The sequence below is a fragment of the Physeter macrocephalus genome, chromosome 20, assembly GCF_002837175.3.
Source record: "Physeter macrocephalus isolate SW-GA chromosome 20, ASM283717v5, whole genome shotgun sequence".
Taxonomy (NCBI): domain Eukaryota; kingdom Metazoa; phylum Chordata; class Mammalia; order Artiodactyla; family Physeteridae; genus Physeter; species Physeter macrocephalus.
Window position 1 is genome coordinate 111,340,012 of NC_041233.1, and position 15,925 is coordinate 111,355,936.

A 15,925-nucleotide genomic window follows, 5' to 3' on the forward strand; every position below is an offset into this window, starting at 1 on the left:
TTATAGTGGAAAATCATCTGAAAATATATACATATTTAACAGAATCACTTTGCTGCACACCTGAAACTAACACAATATTGTAAGTCAACTAAACTTCAGAAAAAGTCACTGAGGATATTTGTTTAGGGTTACAGATCCCTTTAACTTGTCTGATCGTCACATATTTAACCCCAGTATTGGCTTTGATAGTTATACTTTTAGCGACTCTCTTCATCCAGGTCCAGTAAGAAATTCCACATTTTCTCTGCCCTCCTCAGGCAGATGTGACATCTCTTTATCATACCAGTGAAAACACACAAATTTTTACGCTTTACCATTCATTTGATTCTTCGGATTGTTTTCTTTTTTCAACATAACCATTTGCTTTTTTTTTTTACTCGTCATGAACAAAGAGGGGACAAAGTCTCGACACGCAAGTCGTATGGAGGTTGGGGAAGCAGTTAGACTGTAGATCTGACGCAATGTATTATCCAGAAGAGGTTGCTTTTGACTATATATTCTCTTCTCTATCCCTGTGTGACTCGTACTGAATAATGTTCTTTCTGAGATCTGCAAATGATTTCAATGAAACACACATGGAAAGGAAAATACAGATTTTACATAATGCCTCATTTAATTAAAATGTTCTTAACCTACATTATAGCAGCTGACGAATCAGGAGATTTAGTGATGCTGAGGACCAGGGTGACAAAAAAGCCATGGTATCCAAGGTGCCGAGGAAAAGCGTGTGTTCATCAGCCAGAAGTGTAAAACGTGTAGTCGGAATGTCTTATAATATGGGAATACAATAAGCTAGCTTAAATCCCTTTTTACCTAAAGGGTACATGCTTGATATTCTACTGTATTCAAATCATTCTCTGAATAAGTACACACTTCCTATATGTGAAGGAACTATCCAGCACGTAAAACTCATCACGGTGCAGGCAAATTACCAGATGAAGATGATGCTAACGTATAAAGAAAGAAATATAACTTTAAATAACAAAACAAGGAAATAAACTGCTAATTATCCAAGACAGATGAAGAATGTTGCGAGGATAATATCCTTTGTCACCCTTCACTCTCTGCTTAAATGATTCTAAGATCCTCCGACAGCTGTAATTAAACCAACGACTCCAGGTAAGGACTCCAGCCATCTGTCCCATCACTTGGTTGCCAAAGGCTCTTGGAAGATGATGTGAACACAACTCAACTCAAAATCATCCCTGCAGAGCCTGGGTGACCTCCTGTGTCCCCACGTCCATCCACACTGTTAACACCCACTGAAGTCCTCCCATTAGAGGCCCCCTCCCTCTCCGTGACCTGTGCTGCCCTACAGGCAGCCGGCAGGCCCTAACGAGCCAGCCTCCTCCATCCGTCTTGGTTTCACTCACTCCATCTCTCCATTTGACCACCATCATCCCAGCACAAGCCACCAGTGCTATTAACCAGGATGAGGGGATAGTACCACACTCCTAACTTGTTTCCTGAATCTACTGTTGCCCCAATCCAATTCATTCTCCACTCAGGAGTCTGAAAGCTCTTTTTAAGATGGACACATGATTATGTCATGTTGCAGTTCTCCTAGATTCCTGGTCATCTTAGGATAAAATTTCAGCCTCCTTGATCTGACCTAAAGACCCTGCCTGATCTAACGACTACCTGCATTTCTAGCTGCTTCTCACAACTCATTTTCCTGTTCAAGGTGTCCCCATAATCGTAGTCTGGGATGCTCTTTCCCTCTCCTCTATCCATTTTGCCTTTCTTATTCCTACTCATTCCAAAATCTCCACTCTTCTCAAACTAAGCCTCTTACTTATTCATTCAATAAATACGTGTTTACCCAGCCAGAGGAGCCTTTTAACCACCTTTTAACCACCTCTCCAAATCAATTACTTTCTGACCTGGTGCAAAGCAGAGATTCCCCTGATTAGGATAGAGCCTCAAAGACTTGATCTTCGTTAAATACTTAAGGACGACGAGCGACCGACCGATCTTGCCGTACAGAATGTGGAACTGTCAAGGTTCTCATCAGTCTGCCACTGCGAACCTTCTCAGCAGTCGCCGCTTACAGCTCTCGTCTGAAATAGCCACCACTGATTTTCAAAGTCCTTTCTGCCTTCTCCCTGCACAGTCCTTATTCTGCACACAAAATAATCTTTTTACACATGTATAATTCTTACAAATTTCATTTCTAGACATGGGTGTAAGAGATGTATTTTATTAAAATTCCAAATCAACTTCAATCTGCTCTGAGGAGTCCTCCTGCGAAATTTCGTTACTGGGGATTCCTTCTCTGCCCCAGGATGGTAAACAGTCCCAGACTTTTGGTTCTCTGCTTTTTACTTCCCAGGGGCTCATTCCCCAAGCTCACACGGTCCCTTGGATCCCAGGAGTTCCAAGGCCTTTGACAGATGCTCTCGGCCTTTCTGAGTGCATCAGGCTACCACCGTCCTTCTGAGGTCCTGCTGCCTCCATGTGACCCTGCAGGAATTCAATGACACCTGAAATTCCCAGAGGGAGCCCAGGCCTGGGGAACTCTCTACCCGTCTTTGCTGTCAGTCTCCTCAAGCACTTCATCACCGCCCCCTCTGCTTTCAAAAGCCGAGATTCTTGCAAGAGCGGAGCGAGGAGAGGGTTTTCTCCATCTAGGCCAAGGCACAAGCAAAGACCCGGCTCTCTCATGGAATGAGGTTGGGAAAAATACCAGCGGGGTGAGATGCAAATAGCATCCCAATAAAATATCCTATTCCAAATGCCAATGAGTTTTTATTGATTCCTAAAAATATATTCTAAAAATATATTAAGGACTTCTTGACCTTGGATTAGCATGTAGAGTCTCTTAAAAACTCTTTGGGGGTTTATAGTTTCACCCTCAGTTTGAAGATGTGCTTTATTTAACTAGTAATGTGTATACCGACTGTGTCTTTGGCCAGTCAGTATAAAGACTGTTACTAGACTGTTTTGCAAGAAGAACAGTGATAAATGGAGGACAAAAGAAAACACCAGGTCCACTCCTTAAAGACTCTGTGTGTGGGGGGTGGGGGTGGGGCGCATGTGTATGCCCACACGTGTGTAAATTCTTTGGAAGCTGGATTCCCCACTTGAGATTTGGGGGCCTGTGTCTCAATCCATTTCCCCTGCCTACCAAGGTGGGGCTGTCTCTGGGAGGTGGGGGTCTTTTCGGAGCAGAACCATTACTATATAATTCACTACAAGACACTCTAAGTGTTTGTTGAATGATAAACATTTAGAAAATGTCTTCAGATTTAACCCCTTTGTTATCTGACCTTGGTTTGATGGATGAAGATAGATAGATAGATAGATACATACATACATACATAGACTTTTTTTATTTGCACAGTCATGGAGGGGGAAACATAAGCCTATTCCTGCTGGTCAGCAGACACATATAAAGAGAGATTAGTCCTTGAAACTAATTAATAGCTAATGGAGTACAGATAGGGGAATGTTGCAAAGTGGGGTGACCTCAAGACAAGAAGGAGACATCCACCCAAAACTCCAGTTTTAACCCATTTTTGTTCAAATTGTATGACGTTTGCTGTCCTCTCACTCATGTATTATTTCTGTATATTTGGATAATGTCTGCAGAAAGAACAATGTTATCTAACCAGGTAAGTTTTAATTATAGCACCTGTACTACTTTCTGCCTGGTTTTACCTGTAACTTCAGGTAATCAGTGTATTTAATAGCCTCCAGCCCCCAGCCAAGTCATTTCCACACACAGGTACTCAACACACACTTTTGACTTTTTCTTTATCTTCCCTAACTGTGTTACAGTGGAATCAGAGAAACTGCTTCCATTCCTGACTCTGACACAAATCAGTTCTGTCACTGAAAAGATTTGAGTATGTTCTAATTCTGTAAAATAAAGATAATAGTACATCCCTTATATGTGAGTCATACATGTGCTGTGTGTGTGAAAGTGCTTTGTGGATTATCACGTCCCCTCCTAAATGTTCGTATTAATTGCAGCAAGTAAATTCATGAACGACAGTCCTGTTTGTACTTCTGTGATGATATATTGTCATTTGTTTTCCTACAAAAGATGCTGGATCTCAATGCCCCAGGTGGCATATGAGGCGTGCTGGGGGTACTGGGAGGATGCCAGGCGGCCGGCACCTGCTGCAGCCACAGAGAGTCCTGCCCTGCGCACCCCTGCAGGGGGCTCCCCCTTAGGGCTCTGCTCAGAATGGACTCTCAGAAGAAGCTTATTACCACCGTTCAAAATGCAACTGAGAGGGTTTCCCTGGCTTCCCTGGTGGCGCAGGGGTTGAGAATCCGCCTGCCGATGCAAGGGACACAGGTTCGTGTCCCGGTCCGGGAAGATCCCACATGCCGCGGAGCGGCTGGGCCCGTGAGCCATGGCCGCTGAGCCTGCGCGTCCGGAGCCTGTGCTCCGCAACGGGAGAGGCCACAACAGTGAGAGGACCGCGTACCGAAAAAAAAAAAAAAAAAAAAAATCAACTGAGAGATTTTTTTTTAAAACTGTTGCCACAGGCAGAATACTTTTGATCACATTGTCTCACTGTGACCTAGATAGAACCGCACACACAGAAAGCTGAGAAACTGCATTACAGCTCTGCAGACTCCACTCGCAGCACATGGATATTTACTTTCCCTTAATCCCGATTGTCAGCTACAAATTGGTATGAATTTTGCTCTGTCTTATCCACTTAAAATTTATAAGCTGTCTACTTCCCAAAATGATTTTAAATGGCTTACAATGTGAGTCCTACATACACATGGCTATCCAGACAGAAAAGGAAAATCAAAAAATTGAATTTATTCAAGAAGTCAGTCAATCATTTTTCCAGAAATATGTACCTCTAACAACTACCCATTCTTGTTTGTTTTCAGTCAACAACTAACTTTTAAAATGGCTTCAGATTCTCCTTTGTAAATATTTTGAAAGTTATCATGGTAACAAGAAAGTGTAAAACGTATTTTAAACATTTTAAAACATATTCAGATTTCATGGCTGATGTGTCATTTCTTCCATATAAAGTTAAAAAAAGACTCCTTTTAAAATATTTTAAATAATTTTTAACTTAAAGTTGCAAATATAGTACAGAAAACGCCCATATACCCACTATCTGGCCATATATTACATAATAATGATATCTATGTCTGTTTCCACAACACATATGTGTGTAAAATTATTTTATTCTAAACCCTCTGTGAGCAAATTGTAGACATGATGACTCACTTCTTGTAAAAACTCATTGTGCATTTCTTCAGACAGAGCAGTTTTTAAAAAAACCCAAAAACAAAAACAAACAAAACTAACACAAATGCAACAGTACCATGTATTCTACAGAAATCACTGGAATTTCGACAATCTGCCAATAATGGGTTTTCCAGCAAAAGTACTCCATCCATGATTACTTCCCTTCAGTTTTTTTTGGTCTGGAATAGTTTCTTAATCTTTCTTTCCCTTTCATGAACTTGATACTTTTGAAAGACACAAGCCACTTTTTGTGTGTAAAATATTTTTCAAAATCAATTTTTATTTTAGAAAACTATAATTCAAAAAGAATTTTTTTACAAATTACACTATGATAAAACTTAATAAAAATTGCTCCTGTGAAATATTTTTCTTTAACATTTTGTAAGTTAATCAAATGCATGCCGGAAAAGGATTTGTTGTTGTTGTTTACATAGGGGCTTCTCACCTATACTAATAATTTTAGTATTATATCAATATTCATTTAAGCTGAGACTACACTCGAACATAAGTTTAGAAAATGGCATTACAAGAGATTGGGAGTGAGTAGTTTAAAAACAACAAAACAAAACACGCAGGGCTGCTGTGCAGTAATAAATCAGATGTTTTCACTGCCGTAAGTCTCCGTGCAGCCAAACTTCAAAACCAGTCCTCCAAAAAAGATGAAGGCATTTAATAAAATGATTTTTCTTTAGCAACATAACTTCCAAAGAGAATGTCTGATGTTCTCTGTGACTAGATTCAGATGGTGATGCATTTTTGGAAAGAATATCAAAATGTGATGCTGTATTCTTCAGAGGTCACCATATTTGCCGGCTCTCAGGGGTGTGAGGGAGCTGCCTTGGGACGCTTCCAGAGGCTAATTCAGGGCACTTCCTCTCCAACTCAGCTTTTAGTGACATCATGCTGGTTGTTTGCAATCAGCCCTGGTGGGGGTATTTACACACCACAGCAACTGCAATTCTAAGCCAAATCAAGCTTTTTTGTTCATATGTTTGTTTGTTTTGAGAGCAGGTTTATCAGTTCACCAATGTGCAGGTGTCCTGATACTGGAGATCTTAACACGACTGCCTGAGGAAGGTGGCGTCTGCCAGGCTTCTCGACTCTTGAGTTACTTCTTTCCTCCTTTGCAGTGAATAAGGCCTAGGTGGGGAGACACACTGAGACTGTGGCTCTCTGTTCCTCACCAAAATCTCACACACTAGTTTTAGCATTCACTGATGCTCCAATGTGAATCATTTACTGTCCTAATGGTTGCCAAATGGTGATTCTCTAATTCCATCTCCTTCTAGATTTATTAGTTTGGATTCTGCAAGGGAAGGCTTTCTCTTTCACTCATTCTGTTCACGCATGTATCTATTTACATCAGTATGGATCCATACATTTCTATTTTATACGAAATGATGGTTCATCATGTGTGCTTTTCCCATCAGAGCCTTGGATTAAGCAACTTCCCAAGAAGCACTAGTTCCTTTAAGGGAGAATGGTATGTAAAGTGATATCTAGAAACCTAGAATTGGGTATGAGGTGGGTTCATGGCTACTGGGGTTATTGTTTTACACCTCTCAAAAGACAGAGGTAGGAAATACGTACACACACACACACACACATCCACATCCACACTTACATCTTCCTCTATGTCTACAGCTACACATATAAGACCATGAGTTCACACCAATATCTCGCATTCAAAGCGGTCACAACCAGCTCCATGCCAGCCTTCCTCATTTCCATTTTTCCAACTCCCTCTCAGTCATTGAGAAAGCCCGTTCACATCATGCTCCATGTTTACTCCTGTTCTCAGTTCTCACGTGTGTCCCCAACCTGCCATCTGTACCCCTACCCCCTTGCTCCACCACCTCCTTACGTGGTCCCCAATTGTGCCAAACACGTGCAACAGGCATCTGAGAAAAGGAAAATCAGCCAGTCTGAAGTTCATTCCCCCCACCTCACACAATTAACTTCAGTGAGACACCCTGTTGGGTCCACAGGGTAATAACCCACTCTTTCTTCCCAGCTCGGGGGTCCGACAAAAGTGACCCACTGCCTCCACAGCAGCCCTGCTGCTCGTGGATGACAAAGCTCTCTCCTTCACAGCTGCGTTTTGGTGCTCCTGTTCTAAGACTCCTAACACTAGAGAAACTGTTATGGATATAGAAGAGCCTCCTGGAGAAATGTCAGCACTGAGTGTCCTCTTGCAGTTTGTCAGTGTTTGATGATTCTGATGCACAGAAACAAGGGGGTCGGTGCCACCTTACCTGAAAAACTTCCTAGTCTCGGTGCCGTCACATCGCCGCCATCGTAAATCTCAAGAGAGTCCCAGCTCTGCTCTGTGGCAAAACTGACGACTTGAATCTACCAAACAATAATAGTAACTTAATATTTATTTTGTTGCTTAATAAAATTAGACTCGTCCAATAGGGCTTTCATGAAATTGAAACTATACATGTAAGAGAAAAGCGAAACCAAAGAAAACAGATCATGGAAGTGACATCCAAAAACTTCTACAAATAGCACTTCTGATAGACTTTATTCTAAAAGTCTATCATTTTTATTTCACATGTAGAAATATGATTAGAAACACTTTGTAGAAATGGTAAGAAAAGAGAAACAGGTTATGGTTTATGTACTTAGAATAACCAATACAAAAAGCGGAAAAAAAGAAAGGAAAAACCCGTGGACACAAGCTTTGTTTATTAGTAGACTCTGGGCTTTGAGAACTTACCTGAATTCCTGATCCCTCTGTAACTATGATCTTCCATATACAGTTTAAGTTGTTACCATATGGTTCAGGGTAGCCGGGGGATAAAATTGTACCTCTCCGCTGAGTGAAATTGCCACTGCAGGGGACTAAAAGACAAACCCATATTTAGCAAAAATAAAGTACAGCGAAGAACAACATTAATTTTGTACTTAGTGTTCTTTTTCACTGTGTGGTCAGCTATTAAGAGATATTTTACATGGACTATGGAACTTTAAATGGTATTTTTAGCCAAGGTCAAATTTAGTCTGTTCTCTCTTTTTTTTTTAACATCTTTATTGGAGTACAATTGCTTTACAATGGTGTGTTAGTTTCTGTTTTATAACAAAGTGAATCAGTTACACGTATACATATATCCCCATATCTCCTCCCTCTGTCCCCCTCCCACCTAGTCTGTCCTCTTTTAAATGATCGATACCATAGATTATTATCCGCTATGCTGCTAAGTCTCAGGCACTGTCTAACGATGTCATCTGTGAAGTGAATGCTGTTTAGAGTAACTGACCTACTACAATTTAAGAAGCTCTGCAGAGTTTTCTATATGCATAGGCGCAACTCAAAATGATATTAATGGGATTTACGTGCAAATCCAGAGAGGAGAAGAGAGGCTTAAAATGCACAGATGAATTCAAGTGCTAAATCATGATTGCACTGGAGGTTCTTACACAAAATGAAGCAAATAAGCTATAACTAACAATGGCATTGTTATTCAGGCTGCGTTAACCTATTACTTTTCAGACTTTCATCAGCACCAATTTATTAAAAGGGCATTATACAAGTAATATAACAAATCAACATTGTAGTGATTTTTCCCCCAAATGAAATTATGTTGTATACCCATGGCTTGAGACAGCATACTTAACAAGTATCGAGAAGGAAAACATGTTTCATACTTGTTAATCTGATGAGTTGTTCCATGAAACAATAATTTTTAGGGTTTGGCTGCTACTCAATTATTTCTGATAAACTGCCCTTTAAATAGGTCTGGAGCATGGATCAGTTCATGTGGACTGAAGAGCAGCTCTTTAGTGCTGCTGTGAACCCGGGACGGAGGACCCCGTGCACGTTATCCCACCTTAGGGACACACGCTTACCTACGCAGCTTGGGATTGTGTCATTCCACTGAGCGAGAGCGTTGGGCACGGACTGACAGCGGATGGCCATGGAGCCCTGGAGTAGGTATCCTGGGTTACACTCAAAGCGAACGATGGAGCCTGCTGAAAACTCCAAACCAATTCTCCTCCCGTATCTGGGCTCGGGGACAGAGCTGCACTGGGTGTCACTGGTCCGAGGAACAGCTAGAGGCAAGACACACAACACAACCATCTGCATGTGCAGCGTGAAGCCATGATATTTCCTTGAAAATAGAATTTAAGATGAGTCTAGAAAGAATTTATGTTAATGTGGAAATTAATAATGCCTTTCACAGTCTCCGTAGGGGACGATTTAGCGAGAGCACTTTCACATCTACACGCATCTTCATGTCAACCCTGAGGACCACCTTGCATTCCCATTTCTGACGAGGAAAACATGGCATATGGAGAGTCAGTGCTTTACGAGGACTGAGTGATATTCATGCATTTACAATTAGTTAAGCACCCACATCACTGCGCCAGGGATAATGAGATGACTAAGAACTTGTACTTATCCTCGAGGACCTCAGACTCTAGGAAGAAAAGCTGTTACATAAAGGACTATTTATAAATGGCCATGGTGACTTAATAGCAAAATTAAAAATAGAACTACCATATGATCCAGCAATCCCACTTCTGGGTATTTACCTGAAGGAAATGAAATCAGTCTCCTGGAGAGATAGCTGCACCACCATGTACATAGCAGCATTATTTGCCATAGCCTAGCGATGGAAGCAACCCCCATGTCCACCAGTGGATAGATAATACAGTACATACATACGATGGAATGCTATTCGGCCATTTAGAAAGGAAGGAGATCCTGCCATCTCCAACAACATGGATGGGCCCGTAGGACATTACGCTAAGTGGAATAAGCCTGTCACAGAAGGACAAATGCCACATGGTCCCACGCATAGGAAGCAATTAAGAGAGACAAACTTATAGAAGCAGAGAGCAGATGGTGGCTGCCACGAGCTCGGGGAGCGGCAAGTGCGGAGTTGCTGTTAAACAGGTATAAAGTTTGTCATGTAAGACGCCCAAGTCCTAAAGATCTGCCATACAAAGCCGTGCCTCTAGTTAATGGTGCTGCATTAGGCACCGCTAATTTTAAACAATGACTTAAAGGATTTAACCTGAGAGGGTAAATCTCATGTTACCATAATTAAAAAAAAAACCCATACCATAGGAAAACCTACAATTAAACAATTCATTCTGTACAGAAAGACTTGGGAGGGAACAGAGGGGAACGGGAGTTTGCACCACGGTCCCAGAGCAGAGCTGGTAATAAGGCCCAGCCGATGGCCTCATTCCCAGGGGCCTTCCCATCGGACCAGCGATTCTCTGAGGTGGGAGGTGGGGAGCGGAGAGCAGTCCGGGGCTGGAGGGAGTGCTGACACTTCCCCAGCGTGTCTAATATCGTAACTGTCCGTTTGGAAATGAAAAAGAGAGACTATACAGCAAAGAACAAAGTCTAATAATATATTCCAGCTGGTGGGGACATCAGTTAGCCTGAAGGTTTTGAGAAAGGTAGCCAGCAGCTCCGACACTGGCACCTGGTGGCCGCCCGGCCTGAGAGCTGGCTGTCCTCCTGTTGACCGCACACAATCTCTGAGGCCACTGCCTGTTCGTGATCACAAGCGATATCGGCAACACTGTGCGAGCCACAAGAAAGAAGAGAAATCGCTCTCCCCGGACTGACCAGAATCATGACCTCTACTAATCACAGCTGCAGCCCTGCTCTGTTCCTTCTACACCCGACATAAAAACAAAGATGCCCATCGTTACAGTGAACCCGACAGCGGTGAACCCAAAGCAAACTCACGCTGCCTGCGGCCCCGCCCCAAGTCACCCAGCACAAGCCTGCATCCTGTAACTACCCCCCACCCCGTACTTCCTTCTCGTCCCTGGGTTCTCCACGGTGTGTGGATCTTATGGTCTTTGATGCTGGGCCTGGCGGCTGAGCCTCATCCCGGTGAGACGTGTACTCGGGTTGTAGATCAGAGTTCACTGATAGGCAGTGAATTATCGCTATGAGGTTTTTCTATTTATAAAAAGAGGCACGAGATAAAGTTTGAAAAATACTTCAGGGGCAAAGGGGTCTGCCACCCCAAACGGACTCTTTGAGAAATAGAGCCACAAGGTATGCACTTGGGAGTCTGCATTTCCGGCTTCTGTCCCTGAGTTAAAAGTCAGTTTGTGTTTATTCTCTCCAAGACCCCGTTCCTCTCCGTCCTCGTCTGCCTTCATTCGAAAGGGGCCATTTTATTTAAAAATAATCCTTCTGTCTTTAAGATCCTTTCCCTAATACACTGGCATCTTGTTTTGAATTGAACCTGAACAATAACAGACACGTTTGGGTAAATTGCTGGTCAGGAAGCAATTCTGCGAGAATGAAAGTCAGAAGACTGTTTGATGAGACTATGTTTCAATTCAGTGTTGAAATATTTTTGATCAGAAGGCAAAAGTTAATAAAATTGTATACTGTCTAATAGCTATAGTCAATAAAATTAATGATACTACAGAATGTTCTTTTCTATAACTGAAAACAATGCAGAATATAAAATATTCTATTGTAATAAAATATGTCTTAAAACTTATATTTGCCATATTTTTGTGTCTGGGTTTTTTGTTACAGTTGAACAGTAGCATGAGAGCGATAAATAAATAAAAAAACAAATACATAAAATGATATTCCACAATCAATTCTTGACAATTTTTTACAAATATGGAGAAATATCTCCAATCTTAACTGTTCAATTTGTCCTGAACTACTTGGGAAGCACCCTGCATTTGTGGCCAAGTTTCCACACTTATCTAAGTGGCCTCAAACACAGCATTTTTCCAGGGTATCACAAATGAGGAGAAACACACCACCGAGGGTCATCTGTAAACATGTCACTATTAAACCTCTCTTCATGAACTTCAGAGTTGTCTATTTTCAAGGAGAATAACAATAAATGAATCATACCTGCATTTGAATGAAATGATGGAGGACAATTTTTAGAGGAAGAAGTTTGCAAAGCGAAGAAACCAATTTTAAGTATCTGAGAAAGTGGGACAGAGGAAACCTAGGAAATAGAGGCATCAAAACTGCATGTAATATCTGGGGGAAAATTCCAGCAGTTAATCCATGCTGATGCACTTCTCCCTTTCAGCCCGTCCTCCGGGGCTTGCCCTCACCTGGAGGTTTCGGGCCACGTCAGAGAGAAATTCTATTCCAGTAGCCATTATCGTCCATCTTTCAGTAAATGCTTTGCACTGCTGTGAAGCAAAACTGAAATCAGCCCAGTGCCAAGTGGACAGGGAATGGGGTCAGCCTGGAACAGAGGGTGATAAACACAGGGACTGGCTTCGCAGGCCAAGGACTGTGTTGGTTCAGAGACTGGGCGGTATTCTCTGGGACTTTCGTGACACTGAAAACGGGTGATATTGTGAATATGGGGGAAAGAGGAACATAATGTGATGGAATCTGAAATCACCACAAATTCTCCAAGCTACAGATATGTGCACGCAGTTCTCTTACTGCACCTCTTTTAGAGTAGGTGGAGTGAAAAAGAACAACGATAATAAAATAAACCTGAATGCAGACAAGAGCAACTTGTCCAAGTGAAGCAGTCTTTTCCTATTTCATTTAGTGACACAGGGACATAGTCTATTTCTGAAAATCACTCTGTTCTCGTAGTTTAAAAATCTGATTTGACAAGCCATTACTACTCGGTGAATTCAAGCATACATCACTGAATTATGAGTAAAACTTTATGTTCAATCTTCTTTGCAAAAAGTATGCATTTTATAAGCTCTTGAAACAAAATATGAGTTTCTTAGAAGCGGAAAACCAACTAAGCTGTATAACTTACGCCATCTGAGGAAACCGAAGGCCTGGGGGAAAATCAACCAAAACATGTATTTGCATGCCTGGGAAGGACCCCAAGCAAAGAAAAGCCTACTGTACATCCCTCCTACCCAAACCTAGAAGAAGCATTTCCATCTCTCTAGCTCTGTTTCTGGTATCTGTTTATTTTAGGAAAACCCTGGCAGAGGACAGTCCTGATAGCTGCTGAGTCTGGGAGACTCGCAGCTGGAAGGCCAAAGGCAGGGTGCTGTGTCAGGTGAGGCTGGGAGATGAGAAATGTGACCTGGAAAGACAAAGACGTGGCCAACGGGCATTTGTAAGTTGTGCATAGTGGGGAGGTTTGATATAAAAGCACGGCTTCGTTTTCCCCTTGAAATATTCAGTAAGTCCTGCACGGCTGACTAATTTTGGTGTGAGCGAGTTATTCTGAGGGAACTAAAAGGCGGGTTGAATTCTACACTGAAACACACAAGAAAAAGAGACTATCTGTGGAAATAGCAGGCATAAATGTAAGACAATTACAAACAGTAGTATATTGACGAGACGTTGTCAACCACCAAGTTTAACACAGACACATTCAATCGTGTGCACAGACAGAGCAGAGAGGCAGAGGGTAGTGTAGACAGTTTTCATAAATGAGGACGTGCCTCAGAGTAAGCAAGAGAGGAGAAAAGAATACCTGCTCTGCCTTTGTTGGCCTCAGTGGCCACATAGCTTGCTTCTTGTGTTGATTCCAGTGTTCACAAGGTTGATTCTAGTATTAAAAGGTGTGTATTTTGGGCCAGAAAAGGTCTCTAAGTGCAACATAACTACTTCACAGAATAGAATCAAAGGGACTTTAATGAGAGGGGGTTTCGTGTACCAAGAGGATGCTGGGCTTTTCTCCAGCCCTGGCAGGTGTCCCGGCGGTGGTCCTTGACGGCCACTAGTTGGTAGGCCAGACTGCAATGACCACAATAGCCAGGAGTAGCAATAAAATCACGTTATCGTCCCAGTGAGAACCCAAACTCACATTCTCGACTTTATTCACCATCCTAGAGACAGTTCCTCCGGACAGTGTTGGAAAGGGGAACCCCGCCAGGGGAGTGAAGAGACAGTGCTGAACTTGTTAAGAAATAGTAGGTGAGTCTCCAACAAGGCGGGTTTCTGAGGACTGTTTGATTTTTACGTTTGCGTTGACCTAGAAGACCTTGACATTAGGGGTAGCGTATTTTCCATGGAGTGACCAAGAGCATTAAAACCTGTAGAACCACATTTACTGATCGCAGCTTCTGCCAGTCTCTTGGTCCCAGAGCTTAGGAAGAGGAGGGGCAGCTACGGGAATCCCCACCATGGACATTCAGGGAATTCCAGGCTGCTAGCGAGTGGGGATGGAGGGGGGGTTTCTCCTGGATGCGTAAAAGGAAATCTAAAACATTCTGAACACGTTCATGTTTAAAGGCAAGCACTGTACTCCTCCTAAGTGTTCAAGGGAGCTGTTACAGAGTCCCAAAGTGACTGTCAGAATGATTCCAGGGACTCTCGCTCCAGGAGGACCCCCTGTGGTGTGAAGGGTCACCCCATTAGCCTTCTGGGGTGCCCATGTGTCCTCATGCACCCTCTGACCTCCCTCACTTCTCAATGTATCCTTCTACTCCAAAGCAGCATGGAAAGCAAACAAGCAAATAAAGCCCAGCAGAGACATAAAAGTTACAATACTTTGTAAAAAAAAGCCTCTATACTTGCATTTCTTCACCAGATCAGAGCAACATCCTCACCACCACCGTCTCCGTGTTATTCACCAGGATTACACGGAGGGCCAGGAGCTGCCTGGGTCGTGTACTACGGGTTTTTTGTACCTGACACCTGCACTCATTCTTCACCAAAGTCTGAACAGCTCTTTACAACAGAACTGTCTGTGAACAAGAGTTACACAGCCCATAGCCATGCAAGTCAGAAAGTCCCTGTGCAATTTTAAGCTTTAATAACGTATGGAGGAATAGAGTCATATGTGGTATGTGAAAGCACTACTCAGAAAGTTTTTACACAATAGAGTTCAAATAATTTCTAGGCTTCCACTAAACTACTATCTTTCAGAAGGCCATGTTCAATTTAACTTTTGAGATGTACTGAAAACCTTCCCAGGTACTCCTGAGTGATTTATAAATTGCATTCATGACCCTAGTTCTTTAGATCCAAAGGATTTGGCTTTGATAAAAAGACATCCATTTTTGCATAAACTCACTGTAGGAACAAAGCAAGATAAAGAGATAGATATATTGGAACTTTAGAAGAAATATTGAGTATGTTAGAGACATATTCTTAAGTTAGAAGAAATAATGAGTATGTTAGAGACATATTCTTAAGTGCAAGAAAAATATATTCCTTCTATAAATGATTTCCTCTTCTTTTCACTTTTACGTATGTTATACATTTTAATGATAATATGTTGCTTTAAAACAAGAAATATAATTTTAAAAACCATGACTTTTGAAGTCAACATGTACAAACAGGACAGACATAGGGTCATGTGCTTTAGATATTTGATAATCTGAGCAATTTTCTAATCTTCATCAAAAATTAAAGGAAGTCCCTGGTTGAGGCAGACAATGCCAGGAACTTGAATTTTTCCAGGACAAAAAATGTACTTAAACCAATCGGTCCAGTTTCCTTAGAGGTCACGCCAACTTACTTTGGTTTGTGAATCTGCTTCTGCAAAGTAACACAGAATTTATTTAAAGAAAATTAGAAGTGGGTGAGAGGTGAGTTGCCTAAACTGGACCCTCTCCTATAAAGTTCATTTTAAAAAATACTGGTTTAATTATTTATATTTTAACAAAGGTTTAATTCGAACAATGTAACACATTTTAACGTAATAGCATCATCACCCAAGCAATTGCTCCTTAAACTAGATTAGAGATATTTTTCCTCCTACCTGCCCATCAAACATCATTCTCACTCTTTCTGTAACT

General features: G+C 41.9%; 1 protein-coding gene across 1 annotated transcript in view; it reads right to left on the bottom strand.

Annotated features, from left to right (window-relative positions):
- CSMD1 (CUB and Sushi multiple domains 1) overlaps nucleotides 1-15,925 on the bottom strand; it is a 611,399-nt gene that overhangs the window by 188,905 nt on the left and 406,569 nt on the right. The window contains exons 29-31 of the mRNA XM_028481319.1: nucleotides 9,083-9,286; nucleotides 7,953-8,077; nucleotides 7,486-7,582 (exon numbers count right to left, since the gene is read on the bottom strand). Coding sequence (XP_028337120.1) covers nucleotides 7,486-7,582; nucleotides 7,953-8,077; nucleotides 9,083-9,286 — 426 coding nt within the window. The remainder of the gene's footprint in view (nucleotides 1-7,485; nucleotides 7,583-7,952; nucleotides 8,078-9,082; nucleotides 9,287-15,925) is intronic.